The 25,789-nt window shown below is 36.8% G+C and overlaps 1 protein-coding gene across 1 annotated transcript; it reads left to right on the forward strand.

Moving 5' to 3' along the window:
- Positions 1-22,642: 22,642 nt before the first annotated feature.
- LOC145161506 (ethylene-responsive transcription factor 5-like) lies at positions 22,643-23,942 on the forward strand. Its single transcript, XM_079081048.1, has one exon. The coding sequence runs from the start codon at positions 22,801-22,803 to the stop codon at positions 23,713-23,715; it is 915 nt and encodes a 304-aa protein (XP_078937174.1). The 5' UTR covers positions 22,643-22,800; the 3' UTR covers positions 23,716-23,942.
- The last annotated feature ends 1,847 nt before the right edge of the window (positions 23,943-25,789 follow it).

Below are 25,789 nucleotides of genomic sequence, written 5' to 3' on the forward strand. Positions count from 1 at the left end.
CCTATAAAAGGCATGCGAGACTGCCCGGTTTTAGGTTACAAATTCTTACATCTTTCACTCTCTACTCTCCTTTTTACCTACTTTTAATCCCCCGAGGTCCCGGTATCATCCCCGACACCCGAAGCAAGTCCCGACGCTCTGAAGTTCCCGAGAAAATCATATTTCCAGTTGAAACTCTGCCCGCGAAAGGTCCTGTTTTCAACTAAAATCCCCGGATTCGTCACAGAAAGTCATATTTAGAGTCGAAGTGCTACCCAAATTAATACCTTAATCCCCGGTTATTTCACGGTGAGTTCAATATAGGGACAATTGTATGTTATGTGTTATATGTTCAATGTGTTTTCCCGTGTTATTATGATAATGAGCTATACCTTAGACCACGAAGTGTATGACATAAGCATCACTTGGGTACAGGTATGTACCCTTTGGCCATGAAGTGTATGACATAAGAATCACTTTGGCATTGACAGAATGTTAAGATAGGGCTGAAAGCCTGTGCATTCTAGCAAAATGATATTCTGAAATTGTATTTTTTGCGCCACTTGGGCTGAAGTCTTATTGATGTATATCAAGTATTGAAATTGTTGTTTCTCATTGGTTGTAAATCTTTGAATCAGATCATATGTTGATATGGAAAGCCTGTCATATGATACACATATACCTTTGTTCTTCTTTGTCCCTCTTTGCTTCTGTCATATTGATATGTATATGGCATAATGTTATATTGTAACTGTTATTGAACTCACTAAGCGTCACCCGCTTATCCCTCTCAATGTTTAAAGTATTGCAGGTGATAAGCATCCAGTATAGTCATGTACTGGTAGAAGATGTAGAATAGATAATATTATAATTTTTGTAATTACTGTATAAATTTACTGGGAAGTTATGTAATATATATACATATATAAAATCTTAATAGTCGGTTTGTATCCAGTCTTTTGTAATAAGACCATATATGTAAAATATGTATATAAATATGCATGTAGCATGTTTTTGGAGTAATAATATTGTAAAGTAAAGAAAGGGGTTCTTTCACCAACTCTTGAAGTCCTCGGAACTGATGTCAAGACCAAAACCTTAGCAATAGACCCCTCCTATTGGCACTCCCAGTGACCAACCGAGCACAAAAGCTAAAACCATTGAACCCTGATGATAATGGAGAACTGACCCACTGAATCCTGACCTTAAACCTTCCACACAATACCCCCGAACCGATCTCAATCATAAACCACAATGACAACCGAAAACTTTGGAACCCGCCATATGAGATACAACCCCTCACTAACCCACTAATGATTCACGACATGCAAATGGCATATAACAATTCTTGAAGATATAATCCAAACATAAATAGAGAGTTAAACCAAAGATAACGCTTACCCAAACCGATGCAAGATTCTGAAAAACATAAATACTGATAAAAACCGAAAAGAAAGCAAAAGATAACATACCCGCAATATCGCCTGCTAGACTCCTGACCTCCCCTGTATGACACTGCAAGTTGTGGCTCTTCTCTATTGGGGCTCCAACCCTACCCTCACGACCATCAGTAATCCTCAAAGTAGCCGGAGCAAGTGCACTCACTGCTCATCCCCTCAACATCGGACAATCGGCTTTCTTGTGGCCCCTTCTGGTTGCAGAGAAAACATAATGAGCTTGCCCCCTGAGAAAAATCCCCGCTGACATGACCAACCCTGCCACACTTGTAGCAACGCATACCCCTGGAACGACAAACTCCATCGTGCAGTTTCCCGCACATGCTGCACTGACTCCGGCCCTGCTGGCCTCTCAAACGTTGATCAGAAGTCTTGGGTCTCTTCCCGGGACCCTCCACTATATGCACCTGATCCTACCCCCCTCTTCCCAAGGTGCTCCAAATCGATCTCCCGCTCTCGGGCTCTAGAAATCATATCATTCAGGGTCTTGCACCCTGAAATACTCACGAACTCCCTGATATCATCCCTCAACATATCATGATACCTCACCTTCTTCATTTCCTCATCCACTGCATACTGCGGAACCAATAAAGCTCTATCCCGGAACTTGGCAGTGATCTTTGCCACAGTCTCAGTAGTCTGGCGGAGATCCTGAAACTCTCACGCCAACTACTACAGGTGCAAACTCAGCTAGGAACCTGGTCAAAAAATCATCCCATGACATAATATCAATAACATCATCACCGACCTCACGTCCTACCTCTTCCCACCAATCTCGTGCCCTGCCCTTCAATAGGTAGGAAGCATATTTGACCTTCGCCTCCTCGGGGCAAAAATTCGTCCTAAACGCGTTAGCCATATCCACTAACCACCTCTTACTGGTAATGGGGTCCCTCTCCCCATAAAACACAGGAGCTCCACAAGCACGAAACTCACAAAAATAAAGTGTGTGAGCTCCAACGATAGCCATAACCTCAGCACAGAACGCTCCCAAGTGCTCATCCAAGATCTCCAAAATCCCCTCCTTGACCGAACCAAAGATCACCGGAGTCTGCTCCAAAATACCGCGGGTAATCTCCGACGAGATGAACTCCCGCATCTGCTCGCTAATCAGCTCAATATCTGCACCTAAGCGATAACCATAACCTGAACCTCCTCCCTGAGTGCTCATCACCAAACTAAAATACAACATGTCAAAGATCAGAACATACCCAAGAATCCTCCTCCCATAAGCTTCTTAGATTCTCCAAGACTCTCCCTGATTCAAGTATGGATCCGGTGCTTTCAGTAGTATGGGACCAATGCTACCTTCCACACATATCCATACTTTCCTCAAGAATCATCCTGAATCCTTTAAGTCACCTTCTCAAACTGATGTAATAAAAACTCACTAAAGCGCGCCACCAAACCCACTGAAGCATATCCTAGGCTCTCCTAGGTTCCCGACCTCACCCTGCCCTCAGCTGGTGAAGGATTCCCATTAATGTCAACTAGCTACCTCATGAATATAGTCACACACAACAAAGATCAGATAATCCTTCGAGTGAAAGACTCAACCCTAGAACGGTTGGACTCAGACAAGAGTTGCGCAATAGGGTCAGATCCATCACTATAAGATTATTTAACCTGTGCCACATGTGACTTAGCATATTCACTTAGCAGTCAATTCACATCACTGAGAGTCCCACAAAGCACAAAGCAAGCAACATTCAGGAAACGAAAAATTCTAACAAACATACACTAATCAGGCCATTCTATCCACTTATCTGAAAACCATACTAGCATGCAATTCTAAAAGCTCAAACAATCAGGCATATAAAGGCATCGCTCCTATCATGAAATCAGCAGATCCTTAGCCCTAATCTAGCATGAAATTCACATAATCATATCATGTATCGAAATAAACATGTATTAGTATTCTAGGAACCACTTACTTGATCTCGGCCGATTTCACACATCACACCCTTTTCTTTGATTAGAACCCATTTTTAATAAAACATTTATTCTATAAAAATTTTCACTAAACCCTCAGTTTGAGTTCAGGTACACCCAAGAGTATGCCTGAATCCCTCAAACCAAGGCTCTGATACCAACTTGTAACATCCCGAAAATCATAGGGTAAAAAGTTTCATTTTTAATATTTATTCAAACATTCATTCATCTTCATTCAAACATTTAAAAGTATTCCAGAGTAAAACAATTATCAGAGTAAAATCCCAAAATACGAATTGCAGAAAAACACGGGTGTATGCGCTGCGATCAAGCTAGGCCCTTCCTTTTCGAACCGGAAGTACCCGAAACCATAAATCAAAAACTGTAAGCACAAATCTTAGTGAGTTCCCCAAATACCACATACCATACATATCATACGAGCAATCAAAATAAAGTGTTATGTGCCACCCATAGTCTTGCTATTATGCCACGAGCTGTATCATGATTTTCCTTGCCAGGACGGGGGCCAAAACCCTAGGTCTTACAGACAAGTGCCAGGAGCCACCTCATGGTCTTCCATGCAAGCATCACAAATACAACTAGCATACAATCTACAACTACTTAACTAATTAATTGCTAGAGTTCAGACTCTGGTATTGCATACAGATTTCCAGGGGCCACCCCATGGTCTTCCTACAATACACAAACCAAATGGGTCGGCATTGGTGCCTTCGACCCATAGAACAGTGAGGAGACTCACCTCAAACGGCAGACAAATCCCACAACTGCTGCAACTGCTGCAAACCACCTTCAACGAACAGAACCAAACAACTAAACCATTCTTTAATAATTAATTGTTAGATCTATATGCCCAAGAATCATTATTGAGTGACATTGCTAATCACATATGATCCTATAGGGTCACACCTTAATCAAGTTGTTACTTATTGAATATTTATTAAGTAATTTGTTATTAATAAATAAATTCAACTCTTGTATTTATTTAGAGAAAAATTATTGTTCTATGAAAACAATATTGTAAGAAGTGGTTTAATAGTCTTTATTTGATAAGGTATCATATAATAAGTCATGTACAAAGTTTTGGACACTTTGGTTTACCATGATTAAATCAAAGGCTTACTCTACCATGGTTAAAGGACTAGTGAACATTATTTATATAATATAGGCATTATGGCTGAAAGTTGTAGGAGAATGGAGGTTGCTTGTCAACGTCCATCATGTTGTTCCCCATGCCTCTACTTTATAGTCCATACTTTTGAATATTATATTAAAGAGGCCATGCTTGGATGGGGTTATAAATAGAAGGTCTTATACATGGAGAGTGTGCTAGTTTTTGTTGGATTAGATGTTTAAGCCCATAACTATTATTGGTATGTACTCGACCCGAGAGTAGCATGGTCCATTTGGGTTGCATATCATCAGGACAATTTGTTAGGATGGACTTTTGAGAGAAGGTTAATTATGGTTTATTAATATATTATAAGTTATAATATATTAATATGAAATCATATGTTTTAATTAGTATTGATCAAGAATTAATTTGGAATTAATTTAGTGATCAAAAGAGACTAATTAAATCTATGGGGACTAATTATGATAATTAGTTATATTTATATGTGTTGGGCTTATGATCCATATTGGACCAAGTTTATGCATGGATACATAAAGAGTTGGGCCACATGAACCATGGATCATAAAACCCATGGGTATGGATTTGGGTTATACCCATGACCCTTGGAATCCACACATATAAATACATGCTCTTAGCCTAAAAAACGCCACTTGAGTCATTCTTGGAGTTCATGGGTGTTTTTGGGTGCATGGAATTCTCTCTCAAGTTCTACCTTTGTCCATGATGTGTTGTGACTTCATTTGAGACTTACACACTATTGGGGCTAAGCTCTTAAGGCCAAATACATCAAGACTTCAAGCCACATAAAAGGTATGTTACCCTAACTAGTATCTTATATGGTTTATGTCAAATGCATGCTAGTTATAGGTTTAATGCCTTGGAAACCATTTGCATGTATAATTAGTGAAAACATAGATCCAAAGTATTTAGGGTGGTATGTGCACCATAGGATGTTGTATTATACCAAAATCCAACAGTGGTATCAGAGCCATGGGTTGTTTTCTATTATATTTGATGCAAATGTTTGATTTTCAAAGTTGAAAACAAAGGAAAAAAAAACATGAAGTTTGTCAAATTTTAAGATAATTACTTGATTTTATGAAAAACTAATTATTTGTAAAATTTGAGTCATTTTACTATAAGAGTTGAATTAGGTCAATTTATTAAAAGATAGAATGATATGATTTTTTTATTTGTTTTAAAAGTTTGATCTAAATTTTTTTAAGGAGTTACAAATTTTGTCATAAAATTTTGGAACTCAAAAGTCTTTTTTAAAAGTTATGATCTTAAGAGTTTTGAAACTTCCATAAGTTATGGATGTGAAAAGTCTCATTCATAAAACACCATTAATTCCATAAGTTATGGAATCCAAAAGTTTTCAAGAGTTACAAAACTTGCCCTGAAGTTTTGGAATTTGAAAAGTTTTTTTATGAGACATTAAATTCTAAAACTAAAGTTATTTGAAAAATTTTCAAAAGTGTAACTCATGGTTCATAACTTAATATTAATTAAATTGTTTTAATTTTGATTTAGCATCTTGATGTTTTTATTGAATAGTTCAATTAACTCTTATGGACTTTATTAATAGATAATTAAAATATTTAATTAAAAGAGAATTAATAATTCCATAATGACATGGTTTAAGTTTAATTAAATTAAGAGTATAGTTTAATTAACAGATTAAACCACTTAGTATTTTAAAAGTTTAAAATACACCCTTATACTGTGATAATATTAAAAGTTTAATATATTATATGTATAAGTAAAAAGTCGGTCTTACCATTAGTAGGCCTCATTCACGAAGCCGGTCTATAAGGGGGGTATAAGGTTACTGCCTATAAAATGGCAGTTTAATGGGTGTCCACTCTCACCCACCGCTTCCTTGACTGGTGGAGGGTCGTTAGCCGAACGGGTAGGATAAAGACTATAATTCTCCCTTTATTAAAAGTATAATGATAAATACTAAGTAACTAAACACTTATAAATTCCCAATCTTAGTTACTTAGGAAAATGTGAAATGGTGCTAACCCATGAAATTACACTTTGCACCTTTGTTAAGTCGTTACTGGAGCGTGTGTGGTTAATCGGCACACTAACATGGGACTGACAATGTGTGGCGAAGGGTAACTTAAGTTTATCATAGATTGGTGGAGCGCGTGTGGTTAACCGGCACATCAATTAGGTGATAAAGTTGAGGGTACCAAGTCAATTTGCATGGTTATTCACACCTTGTTTGTGATCCTCGGCATCCCAGTCACAAACTTGAGAGGGCACAATCGAGATTCAAACATGCCATTGAAATTTCAATGTATCTCAAAAGATCTAGGAGTTTCAAATACAATTAAAACTTAATTATATTTCGTTTTCATGGTGGAAATTGGTAAATCGTCATTTACCTACCTTCAACTATTTTATAGCTTGGATTACAGCATCCCTCTTCCGGTTATAAATAGGTTGTTGGATCCTAGCCTTAATACTTCATATTGGGTGTTATATTAAGGACTTTAAATCAACTAAACTTGAATTTCTCCCATTATAGATGTCTAGTTAAGACAACTATGGTCTTCCCAAATCTTTAGGAACAAGCTTTCCTATTGAAGATGATATCCCACATGGCAATCAAGGTGAAAGATTAATCCCTTTGTTGTGCATTAATGGGACTAGAAATCATTCTTCACTTCCTTCACCTCCTCTAATTATTCTCCCTATCCCACAAGTTTGAATACTTGAAAAGTTCAAGGTCACTCAATCCTTATTGGCAAGTCGGGAGAGTCAGGTGTCGAAGTCTCGAGGTAGCTGGTTGTTGACTTGGTTCTTCAGTCACACCCTGATGACAGATCAAGACATGAGCCTTAATGATCTTACCTATTTGCTTGATGCTGCTAAATCAGCAATGATTTGGGGCACTGGTAAAGCAAAATTTGATTGGAAGATCAACTTCCCAAACTTCCATGGACATTGACAATGGTAACATTAGAAGTCCAGAAAAGCCTTATCTTCCCAATGGAAAGGGATCGGCCATGGTCAAGTCATTTGACCTAATGGTAAAGAGAAAGGATAAGTCTGAGATAGTCTCATGTACCATTTCTAAAGAGTCCATATGTTTCTTTTGCCAAAAGAAGGGGCATTGGTTGCGAAGCTGACAGATTTACCTGAAAGATCTGGTAAAGTCAAAAGTTTGACTCTACTTCAGGTAAAGTCCATTATCTAACTCTATTAAGTATCTTTTGGAGATTCTTAATACATAATGTAATCTAATTACATTTTGATGTTTTAGAGAATCAAAGGAAGCTTAAAGAAAGAGTATGCTGATTCTGATCGCGAAGATGGTTCGTTGATCAGAATTTTGAGCAACTGCTTAAGAGTTACGATAGATTTCTTAGGAATAGATATCAACATAGTTTTCATATGTATTTGCATTGTAAGGATAAGATTTTTTTGCAAGTTTTAAAATAAAAGAAAACGAAAAGTTTTAATTTATTTTAAGTATCCTTACAATGGCATTTGTGAAAAATTGTTGTTTATATATTTCCATTGATAGTAATATTGGAAAATGGATTTGATTCTTTCATTTGTGGTAGTGTCATAATTTACCAAATAAGGAAAGATTCTCATCACCCAAGTTTCAGTTGGATAGAAACTTGGAATCATGTAAGTTGTATTGTGTGATGAATGAGAATTTTCATCTTTGGGAAATTAAGACTTAGTCCTTGTTCACATGTATGTGTGAGTCAAGTGAAGGACTAAAGGATTGGGTACACTTGGTTGTGCGCTGGTCAAGTCCACCACAAGGAATGATAAGATTATTCGTCATGATTCACTAAGTTTAGTAAATATAGTTATGCTTACAAGTTTAAGTATAATTCTAAACATTGGAAAAGTTTCAATGATTGGCAGAACGAATAAGAAGAATCAAATTAGGTAGAAAGATAAAAGTTTCTCCAATCTGAAAAGATGGGAGAGTACTTGAGTATCTTGTTTTATGATTATCTTAGTGATTATGAAACCATATCACAATTGGTTCTCTAAGGACACCTTAGTGCATTTGTTTAACTAAGGAGAGGAATCATGAATTGTTGAAATGGTTAAATCAAAAGATAAATCGTACTTCATTCCAAAATCAAATCTTAGAGTCATACTCTAAGATTGTAACTTGAGTGACATAATCTTAAGAAAGGTTTAAAACACTTGTCAAATGTAGAGTAAAATGTTTTCTTACTCTAGTATATTTGAAATTGATAAGTTGTGATGTTTTGGATAAGACAAAGACCAACTAAGACCAATTGTGAGAAGTGGTTAACTTGATAAGAATCCGCACTAACTCTTGAATATTTGTTTTGTCAAGGAATGGTTCTTGACAAAAAGAATCTTATATGTCAAGAGTACAGTGGGAGTCTTAAAGATCTTGAATAGTTTCAAGAACTAATCAAGAGTAAACCTATTGTTAATCACTAGCACACAACTTAAGGTTTGTAACCTATTGTGTTGACATATTCTTGTGATTAAGGTTATGACAAATTCACATGGATAGGAACACTTACACCATGAAAAATCTAAGTTTCATAAGGTTTCTCTCTGATTCATGAAAATGATGGTGAGGAAACGCTTTCACTAAGTAGATTTTAAGTAGATAGTAATTGTGTTTTTTGCATTCTCAAATTCATTAGTGGAGCGCGTGTGGTTAACCGGCACACTAACATGGACTTGTGAGAATGGAAAAAGGTCTAAACATTATGATTACGACATCCCTCTTTATAATTGTTTAGACACACATGTGAGCTATCTAAGGAAAGGTGTATGTTTTTTGATAAAGTTTTATCAAAGCAATCTCGTATCAGAAATCTGAACTTTGGTAAGAAAGTCAATAAAGTATTGATTTCTAGAAGTCCAGCTGATTTCTGGGTACATGTCAAAGCTAGTGGGAGCATAAGTGTTATGCTAGTAAGATAATAATCATTATGCTAGTGGGAGCATGATTATTATGTTAAGTGTTGCAAGTTAGCAATGTTATTTATAGAAAACAAAAGTTTCAATTCACTTTGAAAAAGTTGTTTTGCTATAATTAAGGGAGAGGATTTTATACTTCATTCCAATTCTACAAGCTTAGATTGAGATTTTAATCAATTTTAGTCAAGGATATATATGAATGTTATGTTGAAATGGTTCAACATAAGGAAATTCTATATATGTTGCGTTCTCAAATTCGATTATGATTACGACATACCTCTTCATAGTTCGAATTATGAGAACATGGAAAATAAAAATTTTATAGCATGAATCATGTCTCATATGCTTCGGGTATAGGATTGATTACATGTGCTATAATATTTATCCTTTCTAAATTTTCCAAATGCCTGGGGGCATTGAGAGGGAAAAAGGAATAGAACGGGATATGATTAAAATGATTAAGCAATTGTCGAGGACAATCTGAGGTTTACCTAAGATTGGTTGCTCATGGACAATTGGAAGTATATAGTTAGGACCATATTGACATGTTCTGAAAAGAGGCAACTCTTGTTCAGAAGTGATAGTCAAAATGGTAATATGGAATTGTTTCCATAGGTGGAAGTTATTCTTTGAATATGTGTAAGGTTAGAAAACTTAATGCAAAGAAGGATGTTCAAAGGAATGTACTTTGAATGTGAGACTTCGTTTCCATGGAATTGCTCTCCATTGGAATACTCTGTAATGTCTGGTGACAAGTCTTTGTGACTTTGTGCATAATCATTACAGAGGATCAGTGCACATAAGTTTAAAATCTAACAGATTTTGGTAAATGGCAGGAATTTGGAATTCTTACATTTTTCGATAAGGATTTGGGAGTGTGAAATGAGAATCATTGGAATTATGTTCAATCGATCTATTTCACAAAGTAAGGATCGTAAACAAACATAGTGTGCATACTTTGTGTATGGCATAACTGGTGTTTAGAAAAACATAGTGTACATGCTTGGAGCATGGGAAAACTAGTGTTTTTTTTTAAATTCAAATATAAAGTTGATAAAATCGAAACATTGAATAATGAGTAATCAATATGGTGCTTAGATAAAAGGTGTTTTTATTTACTCTCAAAGTGTTGGGGCCATATAGTATTAGTATTATTCTTATGTTTCACTATGCATGTTTTGACTTCCAGAATAACTAGGTCATTCTTCCCGAATGACTAAGTTATTCAAACCATCCACAGTCGTGAATACATTGGAAGTAGGTATTAAATCAAGACTGTCATGAGTTGGCTTGTAGATGTCTAAGATGTTGGACATGGAAAGAGTTGCTACAACACTCATGAGTACTCATAAGTTCTGAGTATTGGATTCAACCCACGCTCATTTGAATCACTTCATGGATTTTATCACGAGTGATCATGAGATGATAATATCCTATATTCTTCAAACCTAGAGATATGAGTTGTTACTGTGAGTTGGTTATACATTGATTGCACGAAAACACATTGGTAACTCGATGTTATAAAACGTGCCTTTGTGTATGATTCAACAAGTAGTAGAACAAGCCACATGAGTCGAAGTTTATCCATTCCTTTTACCCTTAAAGGGATAAAAGCGATATATGTGGGCCCCTCAATGATTTAGTGACGACACCCTAAGTGCTTGGCCAAGCCTGGACTGATTTGATTTGTTCAATTAGTCGGTCGTCATAAATCGGAAATCGGGAAACAACAAATGGACAGAGAGAATGATTATAATCTATGTCTCAGTCCATATGATATCTAGAATGGAGGAATATATGATCACTTATCTAATGGATGCGTCATTTGATTTGTTCAGAGTTTGATAGCGGCTTTAAGAGCTACGATTGCTAGTCAGGTTATGAAGTCGTACTTGCAATAATAGTTTTAGACTTATCCAAGCACTAAACTGATTTCCATTGAATGAATTTAGTGTAAACCTTATTCACACACTCTTACGCTCCCGAGCTTGTGAGGAGTATTGGGTGTTGTTGGGAACATTCACATAACGTTTAATGCAATCTTTCAATCTAATTCTAAGAGCTTGTTTAGATTAGGTTAGTAAGGTTAGGGTTAATCAAAGAGCTTGTTTTGGTTAATTAATGTGGTGAATGGGAAGTGTTAGAGTTTGTTAACACTTTCAAGTACCAACTTAGATAGAATTGAGCAAATATCATGTTATCTTGGAATCATATTGCTAAGTTGTCATACATGAGGTTGGAGTCCTTACCATTTCTGAATTTAATTCACTCTTTTAGTTGATTAATTGTGTTTTTAATTGTTTGTTTTAATTATTTCATTCTAAACCCCCCTCTTTACTGTTGGTGACCATAGTACCTTGCGCAAAGAGGTATAGACTAATTATCCCGTGTCTCTGTGGATCGACCCTGCTTGCCTTGTACTACCTTTTAGTGCAATATAGTGGGATTCTTTTGGAGTATATCGTACCCCCTTATTTGTTGGGTCTGACACGCCCTAAAAAATTGGCACCGTTGACGGGGACACGGTGTTACTAATTGTTTATGCCTAGATCTTTTCGTACAGGTACACCGCTGCCAATTGATTCGGAGATAGAGAAAACTGCAAAGAAGTTAAGGAAGCAAGCTAAGCTTCGTAAGAAGCAACCGGGCTCCAGGACTTCTTCATTTTCTAACCCTCCAATAATCAACATTTGGGAGGACATACCTCTCTCAAGTGTATCCGCATCTAAAACATAAAGCCTATCACTCTCATCTCAACCATCCTCACCCAAAAATACCACCCCTCCCCCTCACTTACTCATAAAATCCCAAACTCTACACCCACAGAAGCTTCAACCACTACTCACACCATGGGAGATAACCACGGAGGGAATCCACCTCCAAATCCACCACCCGAGCAAACTCTCCGTCAATGGTCGAGGCAAGAGGTTACTCAACAACCTCTTTGCATCACATATCCGGCAGCCACCAACTTAGAACTAAAATTTGGGCTCATCCACTTACTCCCAACCTTTAGAGGCTTGGAAAATGAAGATCCTCACAAGTTTCTAACTGAATTCCATGTCGTATGTGTGGGCATGAAGCCACACAATGTCACGGAGGATCAAATCAAACTTAGGGCATTCCCCTTCGCGGTGCAAGACTCAGCAATAGACTGGCTCTATGACCTTCCACCGGGGACGGTTACCACGTGGGTAGATCTTGCACGAATCTTTTTAGACAAATACTTTCCGGAGATGAAAGCTTCATCCCTACGGAGGGAAATCATTGGAATCAAGCAACACAAGAGAGAAGCTTTTCACACATATTGGGAGAGATTCAAGAAACTTTGTGTCCGATGTCCAAAGCATGGAATCACCGAATATCAGCTCCTCCAATACTTCATTGAAGGCATGACTCCAATGGAAAGAAGACTTCTAAATGCCTCCAGTGGCGGATCTTTACCCGACAAGACTCCAACCGAAATCCGCAACTTAATCAATACATGGCTGAAGATTCTAAACATTCAATCCATGATGAAGAGTGGTATACGGATGCACCCCAAGGTGTAAAGGAAGTGAAAACACCTCAAGTTGAAGCTCAATTGTCTGAGCTTACAAAAGTTGTAATGATGCTAGCCAAAGACAAAGGTGTGCAGCCCACACCCCGCCCGTGCGGTATTTGCACTCAAGTGGGGCATCCAACCGATATGTGCCCACAACTTCAAGACGAGGATTATGCAGAAGCAAATGCTTTAGAAGGATATTTCGGGTCAAACCAAAGGGGATATGAGCAGCCACAGGGTGATCAAAGATGGAACAACAATCAAGGTTGGGGAGGAAATCAACAGGGAAGTTATCAACCAAGTCAACCACATCAATACCAACAAAGACCACCTTTTCCACCACAGAACTTTCAGCCAAGGCAGCCACAACAGCCTCCTCAACAAGCGGGTTCATCAAGTATGTCCTTAGAGGACATAGTGAAGAGTTTGGAAACTAGTACACAAGCTTTCCAACAAGAAACAAAATCAAGCATAAAGAACTTAGAGCAACAAGTTTCACAGCTTGCTACTTCCGTAAGCAAACTAGAATCTCAAGGAAAGTTGCCCGCCCAAACTGAAACGAATCCAAGACATAACGTGTGTGCCATCACATTGAGAGACGGAAATAGTTACAATGGTCCAAAAGTGTCGGTTGATCAAGAGGGAGAAGAAATAGTGGTCGAAGAGGCAACCAAACAAGAGAAGAAGGAAGATAAAACAACCGAAAAGAAGCCCTTCGTCACTGAGTATAAAGCCACACCTGCTCCATTTCTTGAAAGATTAAAGAGCACAAAGAAAGAACGGGAGGAGAAGTGAGATCATGCAAATGTTAAAAAAGTTCAAATCAACATTCCACTCCTCGAGGCCATCAAGCAGGTACCTAGATATGCAAGGTTCCTTAAGGATCTTTGTGTATCTAAAAAGAAATTGAAAGTAAACCAAATCGTAACAGTTGGGGAGAATGTATCCGCAGTTTTGCAAAAGAGGATTCCCTCGAAGTGCAAGGATCACGGTGTCTTTACCATGCCTTGCAAATTGGGGAATCTTTATGTACCCCGAGCCATGCTCGATCTAGGTGCATCCGTAAATGTCCTACCATATTCTATTTTTAAATCGATTGGTGTAGGAACATTGAGCAAAACTGGCGTGATCATCCAACTTGCCGACCGGTCTTTGGTACACCCAAAGGGTGTATTAGAGGACGTGTTAGTGCAAGTCGATGAATTTGTTTTCCCGGTTGATTTTTATGTTCTGGATATGGGAGATGATGACTCTCCAAGTTCAAGTTCCATACTTTTGGGTAGACCTTTTCTTAAAACTTCAAAAACAAAAATTGATGTCTACAACGGAACTTTAACTATGGAATTTGATGGTGAAGTTATCAAGTTCAATGTTCATGAAGCAAAAAAGGTTCCTTCTAATGTTCAATTTGTCAATCTTGTGTATTTGATCCAGCCCTCAACTAGAAAGGGTTTAACCTTGTCTAACAATGAATTTCTAGAGTTAGTTTTGTCACGAAAACTAGACAAGAACAAAGCCAAAGAGCTTGCAAAGGAGTTCGGTATGAGTAATGAGGTGCTGGAGATTTTGGAGTTTATTGATGACAGGAAGCATATGAGGAGTGATGATATGAAACCCAAGACACCTACTACCAAAGCCAAATTCCTTCCACCGGTGGAACAAGCACAAGATTCGGGAGCAAAAACTCCACCGGACCCTTTAAAGAATATACATGTCAAGAAGGAGAGCATTCAACCGATCATCAACTCAAATAAACTATCGAAGAAGGAAGAGAAGGAGTTGATAACCCTGTTGAATAAATACCACAAAAAGACTGAGTGGACAATCTCCGATATTAAGGGTTTAAGTCCTTTTTGGTTTGTGCGCAAAAAGAAAGCCAGAGGAAGGTTGAATGTCCCATTGAAGGAGGTAGTGAGAAGGTTGATGTGTTGGAAAGGCCCACATACTTAGAATAAAGCATATTCTGGGGCCAAGTCGAGCCAACGACTTAAAACAAGGGCGGCTAACCGGGAGGTAACCCAGGAGTATTTTCGTCTTTTCCTTTCAAAACTTTTATGTTTCTTTGAAAGTTTTTAGTTTTTGATGTTCCAAATGTGTTGCAACATGTTTTTAAGCCTTCAAAATGAATCTCGGGGTACAAAAATCATTTTTCCAAACGATTTGGGATTTCGGGGGTTCAAAATTTGGCATTTGCATGCAGAGGCGTACACGGGTCGTGCCCATTTTGGCTTGAAATCAACACGGGTCGTGTTAAATGTCCAATACCATTTTCAGCCTTTTTTGCTAAACACGGGCCGTGTCAGTTTAGTGCAAATTAACACGGGCCGTGTTCAAAGTCCAATGCCATTTTTAGACTTTTTTGCTAAACACGACCCGTGTCAGTTTAGTGCAAATCAACACGGGCCGTGTTGACGCAGCAGCAAAAAAAATTGAGTTTAGTGTCAAATATGGTTTTTATCACCCCACTAACCCATAACTCTCCCCCAAAACAATTTCTCTCTTCCAAGAACCCCTAGGTCCAAAACTTTCACAATTTGTTTTGTGCTTTTGGGCTTGATACTTCATGTAGGAAAGCTTGGGGAGGTTGAAGAGGAGGTTCCCACCAACTGCAAGGCTCCAAGAATGATTCGGTAAATTCTTTCCATATCTTTAATCGTCCACATTTTGCTTAAATTTTCAATGTGTGTGCACTTGTGACTATTTTGGACTCTTACCCGACCCAACTACTATCCCCCACCACCTTTCGGTGATTAGGTTGATCCACCCTCTCCGAGCATCGGCGACGATGCTTATCTTTAAGCTTGGGGAGGGGTACAGTTGTACAATAGGTTCATCTATGCATAAATAAAAATTTAACCTTCTTATTTTCATTTTTTTTCTCTCTTGCATTTTGCATTTACAAAACCCAAAAATATTTTTAGTTCACATTTTTGCATTCCATCATTTTCATGCATTATACAAAAAAATTACGAGATGAAGACAAACTTTACATACAATAGCTCCATGAAGTGGGAAAACGAGAACTTAAATGAAAAAATTCTGAGGCGACCGGATAGTTACCGGAAGTGTAGAATCAGCTGTCATAACTAGGGGGCCAAACACCGTAATTCGAGACCCCAGCCTTAGATAATAAAAAAACGACATACTGAAACGTTTTTATGGGCGGTAATAACAGCTTCAGGATGATTTGCTTCTGAATGTTTAAAAAGAATCTTTATCGACAACTCTGGACCCACAGAACACGGACCTATTTGTTGACACGTGTTACCCTTGCGGTAACAGAGAGCTTAAGTATCAGATCCACACAGTCAAGAAAGAAGAACGGGTGCAACTGTCACATCTAGCACTCAAATCAGAATTTCAAGTACTCAAACGAAGAAATTATCAGAAATTCAAAAGTTGATTGAAGAATTCAAAGCTCAAAATGAAGATACAAATCCAAGTTCAATCAAAATCAAAAGCCATCTCAAAGTCAAATATGGCGAATGAAGAACTGTGTGATATGATATTTGTGGCCCTCGAAAAAGTGAAAACATAGGAGCTGGGCCCCTTCGGGTGGGCTCACTGTTTCAGCGAAAGCTGATTCGCCGTGACGGTTCTTAAGGATGCGTCGATTTTGATTCTTGGCCATCTAGTCTTAAGGACATGAGATCCCGGACCGTGTTATTTTCGTCCATAAAGCTAATTAAGGTATAAAGTTTAAATAAAACTATGGTTGGATTATTGGGTTACACTGTTTCGTGGTCTTCCTCACTTTGGGAGTCTGTAATATGTGGAAGGTAGCAGGATGGTCGCCTAGGTATTAAGTATTGGAGCCCCATTGATGTAAAGTTTGATCATATTTATATATATTTATAAAAAATAAATAAATTACTTGTCTTCTTAAATTTTTTTTTCTTTGGTTCATTTTGTTTCTTAAGTATCTTTTGAACATATGTTTCTTTTTCATAGTTTTCATTGCATGCATTCATTCTTAGCTTTTAGGATCTTCCTGTCCCCGTTTGTTCTATATTTCATTTTCCATCTAGAAATCGTCATGTTTGTCCGGTTCTTGTTCTTTCTTGAGGACAAGAAAGGTCTAAGCTTGGGGAGATTTGTTAGGTGCATTTTGTGCACCTTTTTGCACACCTTTTAGTCCCCTTTTATGCATCTATTTAGCATAGTTATTCTTCATTTTTATTGCATTTCATCATATTCATGTTAGTCTCTAGAACAACCTTATTTGCACACTTTCATGTCTTTTTCAGGTAAACCGGAGGTTGGGACGCGTTTTGGGAGGTGTCGGGAAGCATTGGTGAAGATTTCGGGATGATCGGGCGAAGAACGGAAAAGTTGGAAAAATGAAGTTTGGAATTGGAGTCAGAGGGGTACACGGGCCGTGTTGGATTTACACTGCAAAAGGAGAACGGGCCGTGTTGACCAGAAAAGAAGCTGTTGACCATGCTGAACACGGGCTGTGTCAGTTTAGTGCAAATCAACACGGGTCGTGTTGACCATGCTGAACACAGGCCGTCTCAGTTTAGTGTAAGTCAACACGGGCCGTGTTCGACCCAAAAACCAACTTTTGATAGTTTTTCCTATCTTTCATATTACGAAAATTGGGTCATTTGGGGACACAGACAACACATCAGAGCACATTTTGAGAGGGGATTTCGAAGGTTTTTGCAAGGGTTTGATCAGTAATCATTTGGAAACATTATTTCTCTTATTTGTAAGTTGTAATTGCACATTATTTCCATCTTTTCAACTTGTGATCTTGTTCTAGCCATATGTGGCTAGAACCCTAGTTTCTCCAATTTCATGTTTTGACTTCTTGGTAGTGACTTCAATCATATGACCTGATGTTTGTTCTTAATTTCTATCTAGTGAATTTGATTTAGCTTTAATCGAATGTTTGATTCTAATTGTGATTCTTATTGGCCATTTGAATTAGGGTTAGGTCATTCAAGTTATCTCTTTTGAAAAATCCGTAATTGTTTTGTGAAATTGAACAAGTAACAAGCACTAAACTGATTTCCATTGAATGAATTTAGTGTAAACCTTATTCACACACTCTTACGCTCCCGAGCTTGTGAGGAGTATTGGGTGTTGTTGGGAACATTCACATAACATTTAATGCAATCTTTCAATCTAATTCTAAGAGCTTGTTTAGATTAGGTTAGTAAGGTTAGGGATAATCAAATAGCTTATTTTGGTTAATTAATGTGGTGAATGGGAAGTGTTAGAGCTTGTTAACACTTTCAAGTACCAACTAAATAGAATTGAGCAAATATCATGTTATCTTGGAATCACATTGCTAAGTTGTCATACATGAGGTTGGAGTCCTTACCATTTCTGAATTTAATTCATTCTTTTAGTTGATTACTTGTGTTTTTAATTGTTTGTTTTAATTATTTCATTCTAACCCCCCCCCCCCTCCTCTTTACTATTGGTGACCATAGTACCTTGCGCAAAGAGGTATAGACTAATTATCCCGTGTCTCTGTGGATCGACCCTGCTTGCCTTGTACTACCATTTAGTGCAATATAGTGGGATTCTTTTGGAGTATATCATACCCCTTTATTTGTTGGGTCTGACATGCCCTAACAAGAATCTTTGGTTTTTGGAAAACAAGCATGGATTTCTTTTTGACTAAAGAAATATCCATATTTGTTTTCTTTGGCAACTTGTTGTTGAAAGTGTTTATTTTTATATAACCATTTTTCATGTATTTTGGTTATATAAAGGTTGTCTTAGAAAAAACAAAGAGTTGTTTTGTTGATATGTTTGTTGTGTATAAACAAGTCATTAGGACATTTGTGGTTGATATTTATTTATTCATATGATGATGCAATAGATAAATAAGTATTATTTCATTTGTTCATTTTTATATGTAATAAATTAGTTTTTAGACTAGTTGTATTTTATTTTTATAAAAATGTAACAAGATGGAGCATGAAGTTCTTATGAAAACATGAAGCCTTTTTGAAGACCTTGAAGTGTCCTAATAAGTCCTTTAGGAAATGACTTAATATTTGTTGTGATGACTCACAATAAATATTAATAGAAAATGGCTTTGTTTATACATTTTAAATGCATGCTTGTGATGTTTATTTTTGTTGTTATAAAATGTTGTATGTATGAAAATATGTTTTCCATGCTAAAACATTTTTACAAAAAAATAACATCAAACTTGGGGTTTAAAGTTTTATATAAAAGCTTTACCATAAGATGTCAAAATTGAGTTTTTTTTGTTAAAAAGAGTTTTTGAATATTTTTTTAAAAAAAAAACTCTAAAGTAGCCAAACTTTTAAAGATATAAAAAAGTTTAAAATAGTTTAAACTTAATCTAAACTTCATAGCTCAATAATAAAATGTTGTTTTATTAACAAAGTTAGAAATCTGTTCCAATCCGTATAACGTCGAATTAAAATTGAATATAAATTTTACCCGGTAAAATTTTATATGAAATAAATTCAACTATATGTTTTTTGGAACACTTTTAAATGTACCATGAAATATTTTATGCATGAAATATTCATGATGCAAAATGTTTTAAAATGCTAGAATAATAAAGCATTGATAAAAAACCATTATTTACAAAACTTCAAATCTATGCAATCCATTTAAAAATCAGTTGAGATTTTTGTGCAATTCATGTGGATTTTAGGGTCACCTTATTCATTTGAGTTGTCAAAAATAGTTAATGTATTTTTGTATTTGCTTATGGGATAAAGGTCATCTAACAATTTGTGAAATAAAACTCATATGTTTTTTAAATGAATGATTTGATCAATTTCTTATGTGATAAATGTCACCTAAACATAAGAGTTTTGAGGCATAGATGGGATGAACATGCCATTTAAAAACAAAGTAATGTTTTTGGATCCCATAAATCTAAGAATTACATAAGAGTTGTAATTGGTTATCGTAACCTACCGATCAACAAAATCACTTGAGTAGTGGGTCACCTCGTCAAGTTATTTTGGGTGATGTGGATCTTAGCTTTTCAAAATTTAATTTGAAGGGTAATTTTTTTTAAAAGAATTTATATCGAATATATTAAAATGAATCTTATTATTTTGTAGATGACTACCCCAACTGTAACCACCTCATCACTCACCATCCGATCCATCCTCGAAAAAGAAAAACTAAGTAGACCCAACTTTCTTGATTGGTTCAGACAACTGAGAATTGTCCTCAAGCTTGAGAAAAAGGACTATGTCCTTGATGAACTTATCCCAAAAGAGCTCCCAGCTAATGCTGCCAAAGCATTGAAAGATTCTCGGGCAAAACATGTTAATGATTCAACCGAAGTAGCTTGCATCATGCTTGCAACTATGACTCCTGAACTTGAGAAAGCTTTTGAGTTTCATGAAGCATTTGAACTTCAGAAAACTCTGGATATATCCCATCGCCAAGGTAATATCCATAATTGTATTCGTGTCCATTTATAACGTATGACATGTTTGGTGCTTTATCCTGCAAAATGTCGTTAAATAACGGAGATGCTCCAAGCACATTCAAGTCGTTGTTTGACTCTGCCATATCAAAAAATGCATGCCAAAACCAGAGGTCATGTGAAACAACTGCTTCTAGTATAATAGTAGGCACACCATGATCACCTCGCGTGAATTGCCATCGCCATGCATTGGGTCAATTTTCCCACACCCAATGTGTACAATCAAGGCTATCTAACATTCTTGGAAATCCATGTTTAGCCTTATGTGCGGCATATAATTGTTCCACATCACTTCTAGTTGGATTTCGCAAGTATATGTCATCGTAAAGCTCTATAACATACTCACAAAAAAGATATGTGCATTTTCGACCGGTCCTCGAAGACATTTTCAAATATTCATCTGAAACGTCTGCGGCTATGTCGTACGCCAATTGTCTAAGAGTTGTTGTGCATTTTTGAAATGTAGTAAGACCACGTTTACTTCTAGCATTTCATCTCAATTGAAAAAACTTATAATTGTTTTCCAAATCTCTAGATATACGTAGGAATAAATTTCTACTAATACGAAAACGATCTTCAAATTTCGATAGGTCATATAAACTATCAGTGGTAAAGAAATCACGTACCAAAAGTTCGTTTGCCGCGATACGATCCTGATTGATAGACTTTCTACGTTTTTTCTCGACATTTGAACTTTCGCCTCTTTGACGCACAATATCGTGTGCTGTGGACAACAACGTGTGCATAATCAACTCATCATCATCGGATGAAAAGGAAGAAATGACACCCAAAAAATTATTCATATTGTTATTGTCGAGTGTATTTGTTGTAAGATATTTGATGTGTATTGTGTTTGTATATATAGGTGATGTTTTAATTCTAAAAAGAAAAGTTTTTTTTTATAATAAATGTAATCGGTAAAAAAGGAATGGATATAAACGGTCAAAAATCGAATAACCAATCACATTGCTCGTAAGCATCCGTGACTAGCATCAATCCGCATCACATTTACTCTAGCTAGGGGCGGTGTTCATGCGTCACAAAGTCGGCCATACCCGATGGCCTAAACTCCACACAATTTGGAGAGGTTAAGGGTGCGTTTGGTTATGTTTTCAGAGAATATAGTTGAGTTTTCGCTTTCAATTTTTAATGAAAATTTTAGAAAACGCGTTTGATTGAAACCGGAAGAGTTTTCATTTTCTATCTTAGAAATTTGAAAAACTTTGGAAAACTGTAAAAATCACTTTTCTAATTTACATACTATTTGATAACTGAAAATTTTCATTTTCTTGAAAAATTTTGGAAAACTGAACCAACGTTTTCAAAATTTCTGGTTTTTTTTGGAAAATTTTTATTGAAAACTGAAAAAAATTTCATAACAAACGCACTCTAAACATATACACAATTTAAATCGCATATGGTACAAGTTTTTAAACAATGGTTGGAAAAAGAAAAAAGAGTGGGGATTGCGGTCGTACAGTAGAAACTGGGAAGGGAGAAAAAAAAAAGGATAGAAGACGACACATACAAATTATAATTATAATTTTTTACCGCCAACATCTTATTTGTTGTAGATTTAGTCCTCAAACTTCCTTTTATCTTATTTGTTGTAGATTTAGTCCTCAAACTTCCTTTTTATGCATCTTTTCTGTAACGGATAGGAGAGTTCTGACAATAAAGATAAATTGTCTACACTGAACATATCCAAGATCAATTATATTTATAAATTAAGGAGCAACAATATTCAATATTTTGAATATGTTAGGTTTTGAACGGATCATGTTTTATAAAGTTTTAAGCAAAAAGTAGAATAATTTTGATCAATTTCTTTTCATACATGAATAGAGGTTTGTTTAAGACAAAGATAACCTATAAATACTAACGGGTCTTGCTACTTCCTATAAGAACTATTCATTAGGTTGATTTTTTCTATAAAAATATTATTTATATGTTAAAAGTTTGGAAAAAGGCTTCTATGATAATTGACAGCATAAGAAAAAGGTTTTGAAATCGCTACCAACCAAATTAAGTGGAAGATAGGAAATTGGTGATAGTTTTTTGAAGCTTAGGGACTAAATTGTAAAATAATGAAATAAATATAATGAGTGTTGAATTTGCGTCATCGTCACAAATCAACTGATGCTTCCTCTCACCATCGGCGAACCCCCCTCTCTCCCTCCTCAATGTACATGTCTCTATCTTCTCTTATTTCTTTGGTAGTCAAAGTCTATCCAGTGTCCATTCTTACGTTATATATATCACTCCCATTTCACTCCATCTTTTCCACTCAAGGATTCCTTCGATTCAATAAACCCATCTCTTTAATCTTCTTCACTTCTGCTCATCAATGGCGTCCCCTGATCAATCTTCAGCTTTAGACCTCATCCGTCACCACCTTCTAATTGATGATCTATCCTTCCTTCAAACTTACTCTGGTCTCCCCGATAATGATTCACACAGTGTCCAGACTTCTGATTTTCTTTTTCCTCAAATTTCATCCAGTAATTCATCTTCTTGTTCGTCTTCATCCCCTGTTTTTGAACCTTTCAGCAACTCCGTTTCTGATGAACAATTTGAATTTAACGTGATGCGTGAACCCGCGTTCTGTAAAAATCCATGGAAACAGACTGGCGGTGGTGGTAGTGTTAGTGGGAATAGTTTTAATGAAAGAAAACCGTCGCTAAACATATCGATTCCGTTTCCTCCACCGGTGATCAAGAAAACTGTGGTGGCGGAGAAGGTGGAGGGTGTTGAGGAGAGGAGACATTACAGAGGAGTGAGACAACGTCCTTGGGGGAAGTTCGCAGCGGAGATTCGTGATCCGAACAAGAAAGGCACAAGGGTTTGGCTTGGGACGTTCGACACCGCGGTGGAGGCGGCGAAGGCGTACGACAGGGCGGCGTTTAAGCTTCGCGGTAGTAAGGCAATATTAAATTTTCCGCTTGAAATCGGGAATTTAAATGCGGCGGCAGAGATGCCGGTGGTGAAGAGTAACGGGCGTAAAAGGGTGGCCAGAGAGGCTGAGGTGGAGGAGAGAGAAAGTCGGAAAGAAGTGAAAAAGGAGATGGAGACAGAAATGGTGATGGCGGAGTCCAGCGGTGTTAAGACGACTGACGCCGCAATTGGGCCGCTAACGCCGTCATGCTGGACGACGGTTTGGGATTTTGGTGACGGTGACGGTAACGGAAAGGGTATATTCGAGGTGCCTCCGTTATCACCTTATCCCGGTGTTGGCTTTTCGTCGGGTTGTATGGTTATCTGATAGGATTTAACGGTGTTTACTAACTATGGAAAACTCAAAGGTGCCACGAATAGCCGTTATGTATCGTTTAGTATTATCCAACACCCCTTTCTAAAAGAAAAGAAAAAGAAAAAAAAGATGGTGAGGTGTTTAGTGTACATATAGAGAATAGTGAAGCAGTTCCCACGTATTCATTTTACTTCTATTATTTGTTTATTATGAAATAAATATGATATATTTATTTTTTATTTGCTTGTTGATACGACTAAACGCAATATTTTATATACAATTTAATTATTGATTCAAAATAAAATGTAAATACAGCAACAGCTGGTCTTCGATTAGAAATCATTAAATAATACATTTCGTAAAACCTACAATCATTAAAAAGCCCTCGAACTTTATTTTTTTACACGTTTCACATTTTAATGTTGTTTAAGAACGTTAGAGATTATAGGGCTACTCATTAGGGCTGACAATTCTCGACACGACACGCAACACGACCCACGACACGACACGAAATAAATGGGTTTGGGTTGAGTTTTTCAACCCGCCAACCCGCCAACCTGTTTATTAAACGGGTCATATATGGGTTTCTCAAAAAATAAACGGGTTGACCCGCCAACCCGTTTATATTCTTAATAAAAAAATTATTATATTTTTAAATGTATTTATGTATCAAATTTTAATATTTAATAAGTATTATATAATATATACCATTTATTCATAGACCATTTGATTGTTTTGACATTATTACTCGTGGTGGATGGTCTAAGGTCATAAGTCGTAACCTATAAGACTAAGTCTGTAACATGTTTCTATGAATGTTTGTAATTTTTATTTGGATGTTTAAGACTTAAATATCTAAAATTTGGACCTACGAACCCAAATCTGACCCACGAACCCGCTAACTTGTGAACCCGTATAAATAAATGGGTTGGTGGGTCATATATGGGTTTATGTTCCAAACCCGCCAACTCGTGACCCGCCAACCCGTGACCTGTATATTTAAATGGGTCGTGTTTGGGTTGACATATTTTGACCCGCCAACCCGCCAACCCGCGACACGCCAACCCGAACACGACACGATTGTCAGGCCTACTACTCATCAATCACTTTAGCAAAAATACTCATCAATCACTTTAGCAAAAAGGTGATGCTATTAAGACACCTTATAAAGTTTTTTAGGCCGAAGGGAGTGGTGCCACCGAAACCGCACTCCCTCCCCCGCCACATAAGCGTCATGTCATTTTTTACCACACAAGTGTGGTTTCTTGTCACACCAAGGGGTGGTGCCACACTTTTATTTTATTTTATTTATTTTTGTTTTTTTTGTTAACTATTTTAATTTAATAAAACTTATTTTTTTAATAAAAAAAACATAATTTTAAAAAGATAGTATTTCATTAATTAAAAATACAAATACCATACATTACTTAACTTAAAAAAAACCTAAAAATTTAGAAAAACAAATTAGAAACATAAAACCTACAACTTAAAAAAAAAAAAAAAAAAAAAAAAAAAAAAAAAAAACACACACACACACACCAAACGATTAAAAAACTTGAAAAAAAACTAGAAATTAGCCACGATTGATTTAACGTTTTTTCACTTCCTCCTTCATCGCCAAAACCACTTCAAGCTCGGCCCCGGTCATATTCGACGTGTCCGTCGCTAGTATTCGCATGTCGCTCTCCCTTTGTTTCCGAAGCTCTCTTTCAGAAGCAATTTGCAAAATCTTGTCCATTCTGTCTTTTATACCCTTCATGTCGGCTCTCATTTCTTTCAAATCATCTGAATCCGACGCTTTGCCTTTGCCTTTGTTTTTTGCTTTGTCTCTTCCCATTGGTCGGGAAGGTGGTGAAACTAGAACAGGTTCATCTTCGTTCAGATCAAATTGAACACGAGCATCTGATGTAGTGTGGTCGGACTCAGATGTTCTGCTGCGTTTTGAACCACTGTCGATATGCTTGTCTGATGTTTTGTTACTCAGCCATTTCCTGTTATCTTTCAAAAAATTCCAAACTTCAAGAAACTTGAAAGCCTTCAGATTTTCTTTTTGATACACTTTCAACGTTTTCTTCAAAATCACTTC

Source organism: Lactuca virosa, chromosome 2, assembly GCF_052849685.1.
Source record: "Lactuca virosa cultivar CGN04683 chromosome 2, Lactuca_virosa_CGN04683_v6, whole genome shotgun sequence".
Lineage (NCBI taxonomy): Eukaryota > Viridiplantae > Streptophyta > Magnoliopsida > Asterales > Asteraceae > Lactuca > Lactuca virosa.

What these genes read in the sequence shown, in the direction of transcription:
- LOC145161506 (XM_079081048.1), top strand. Translation starts at nt 22,801, where the DNA reads ATGGCGTCCCCTGATCAATCTTCAGCTTTAGACCTCATCCGTCACCAC.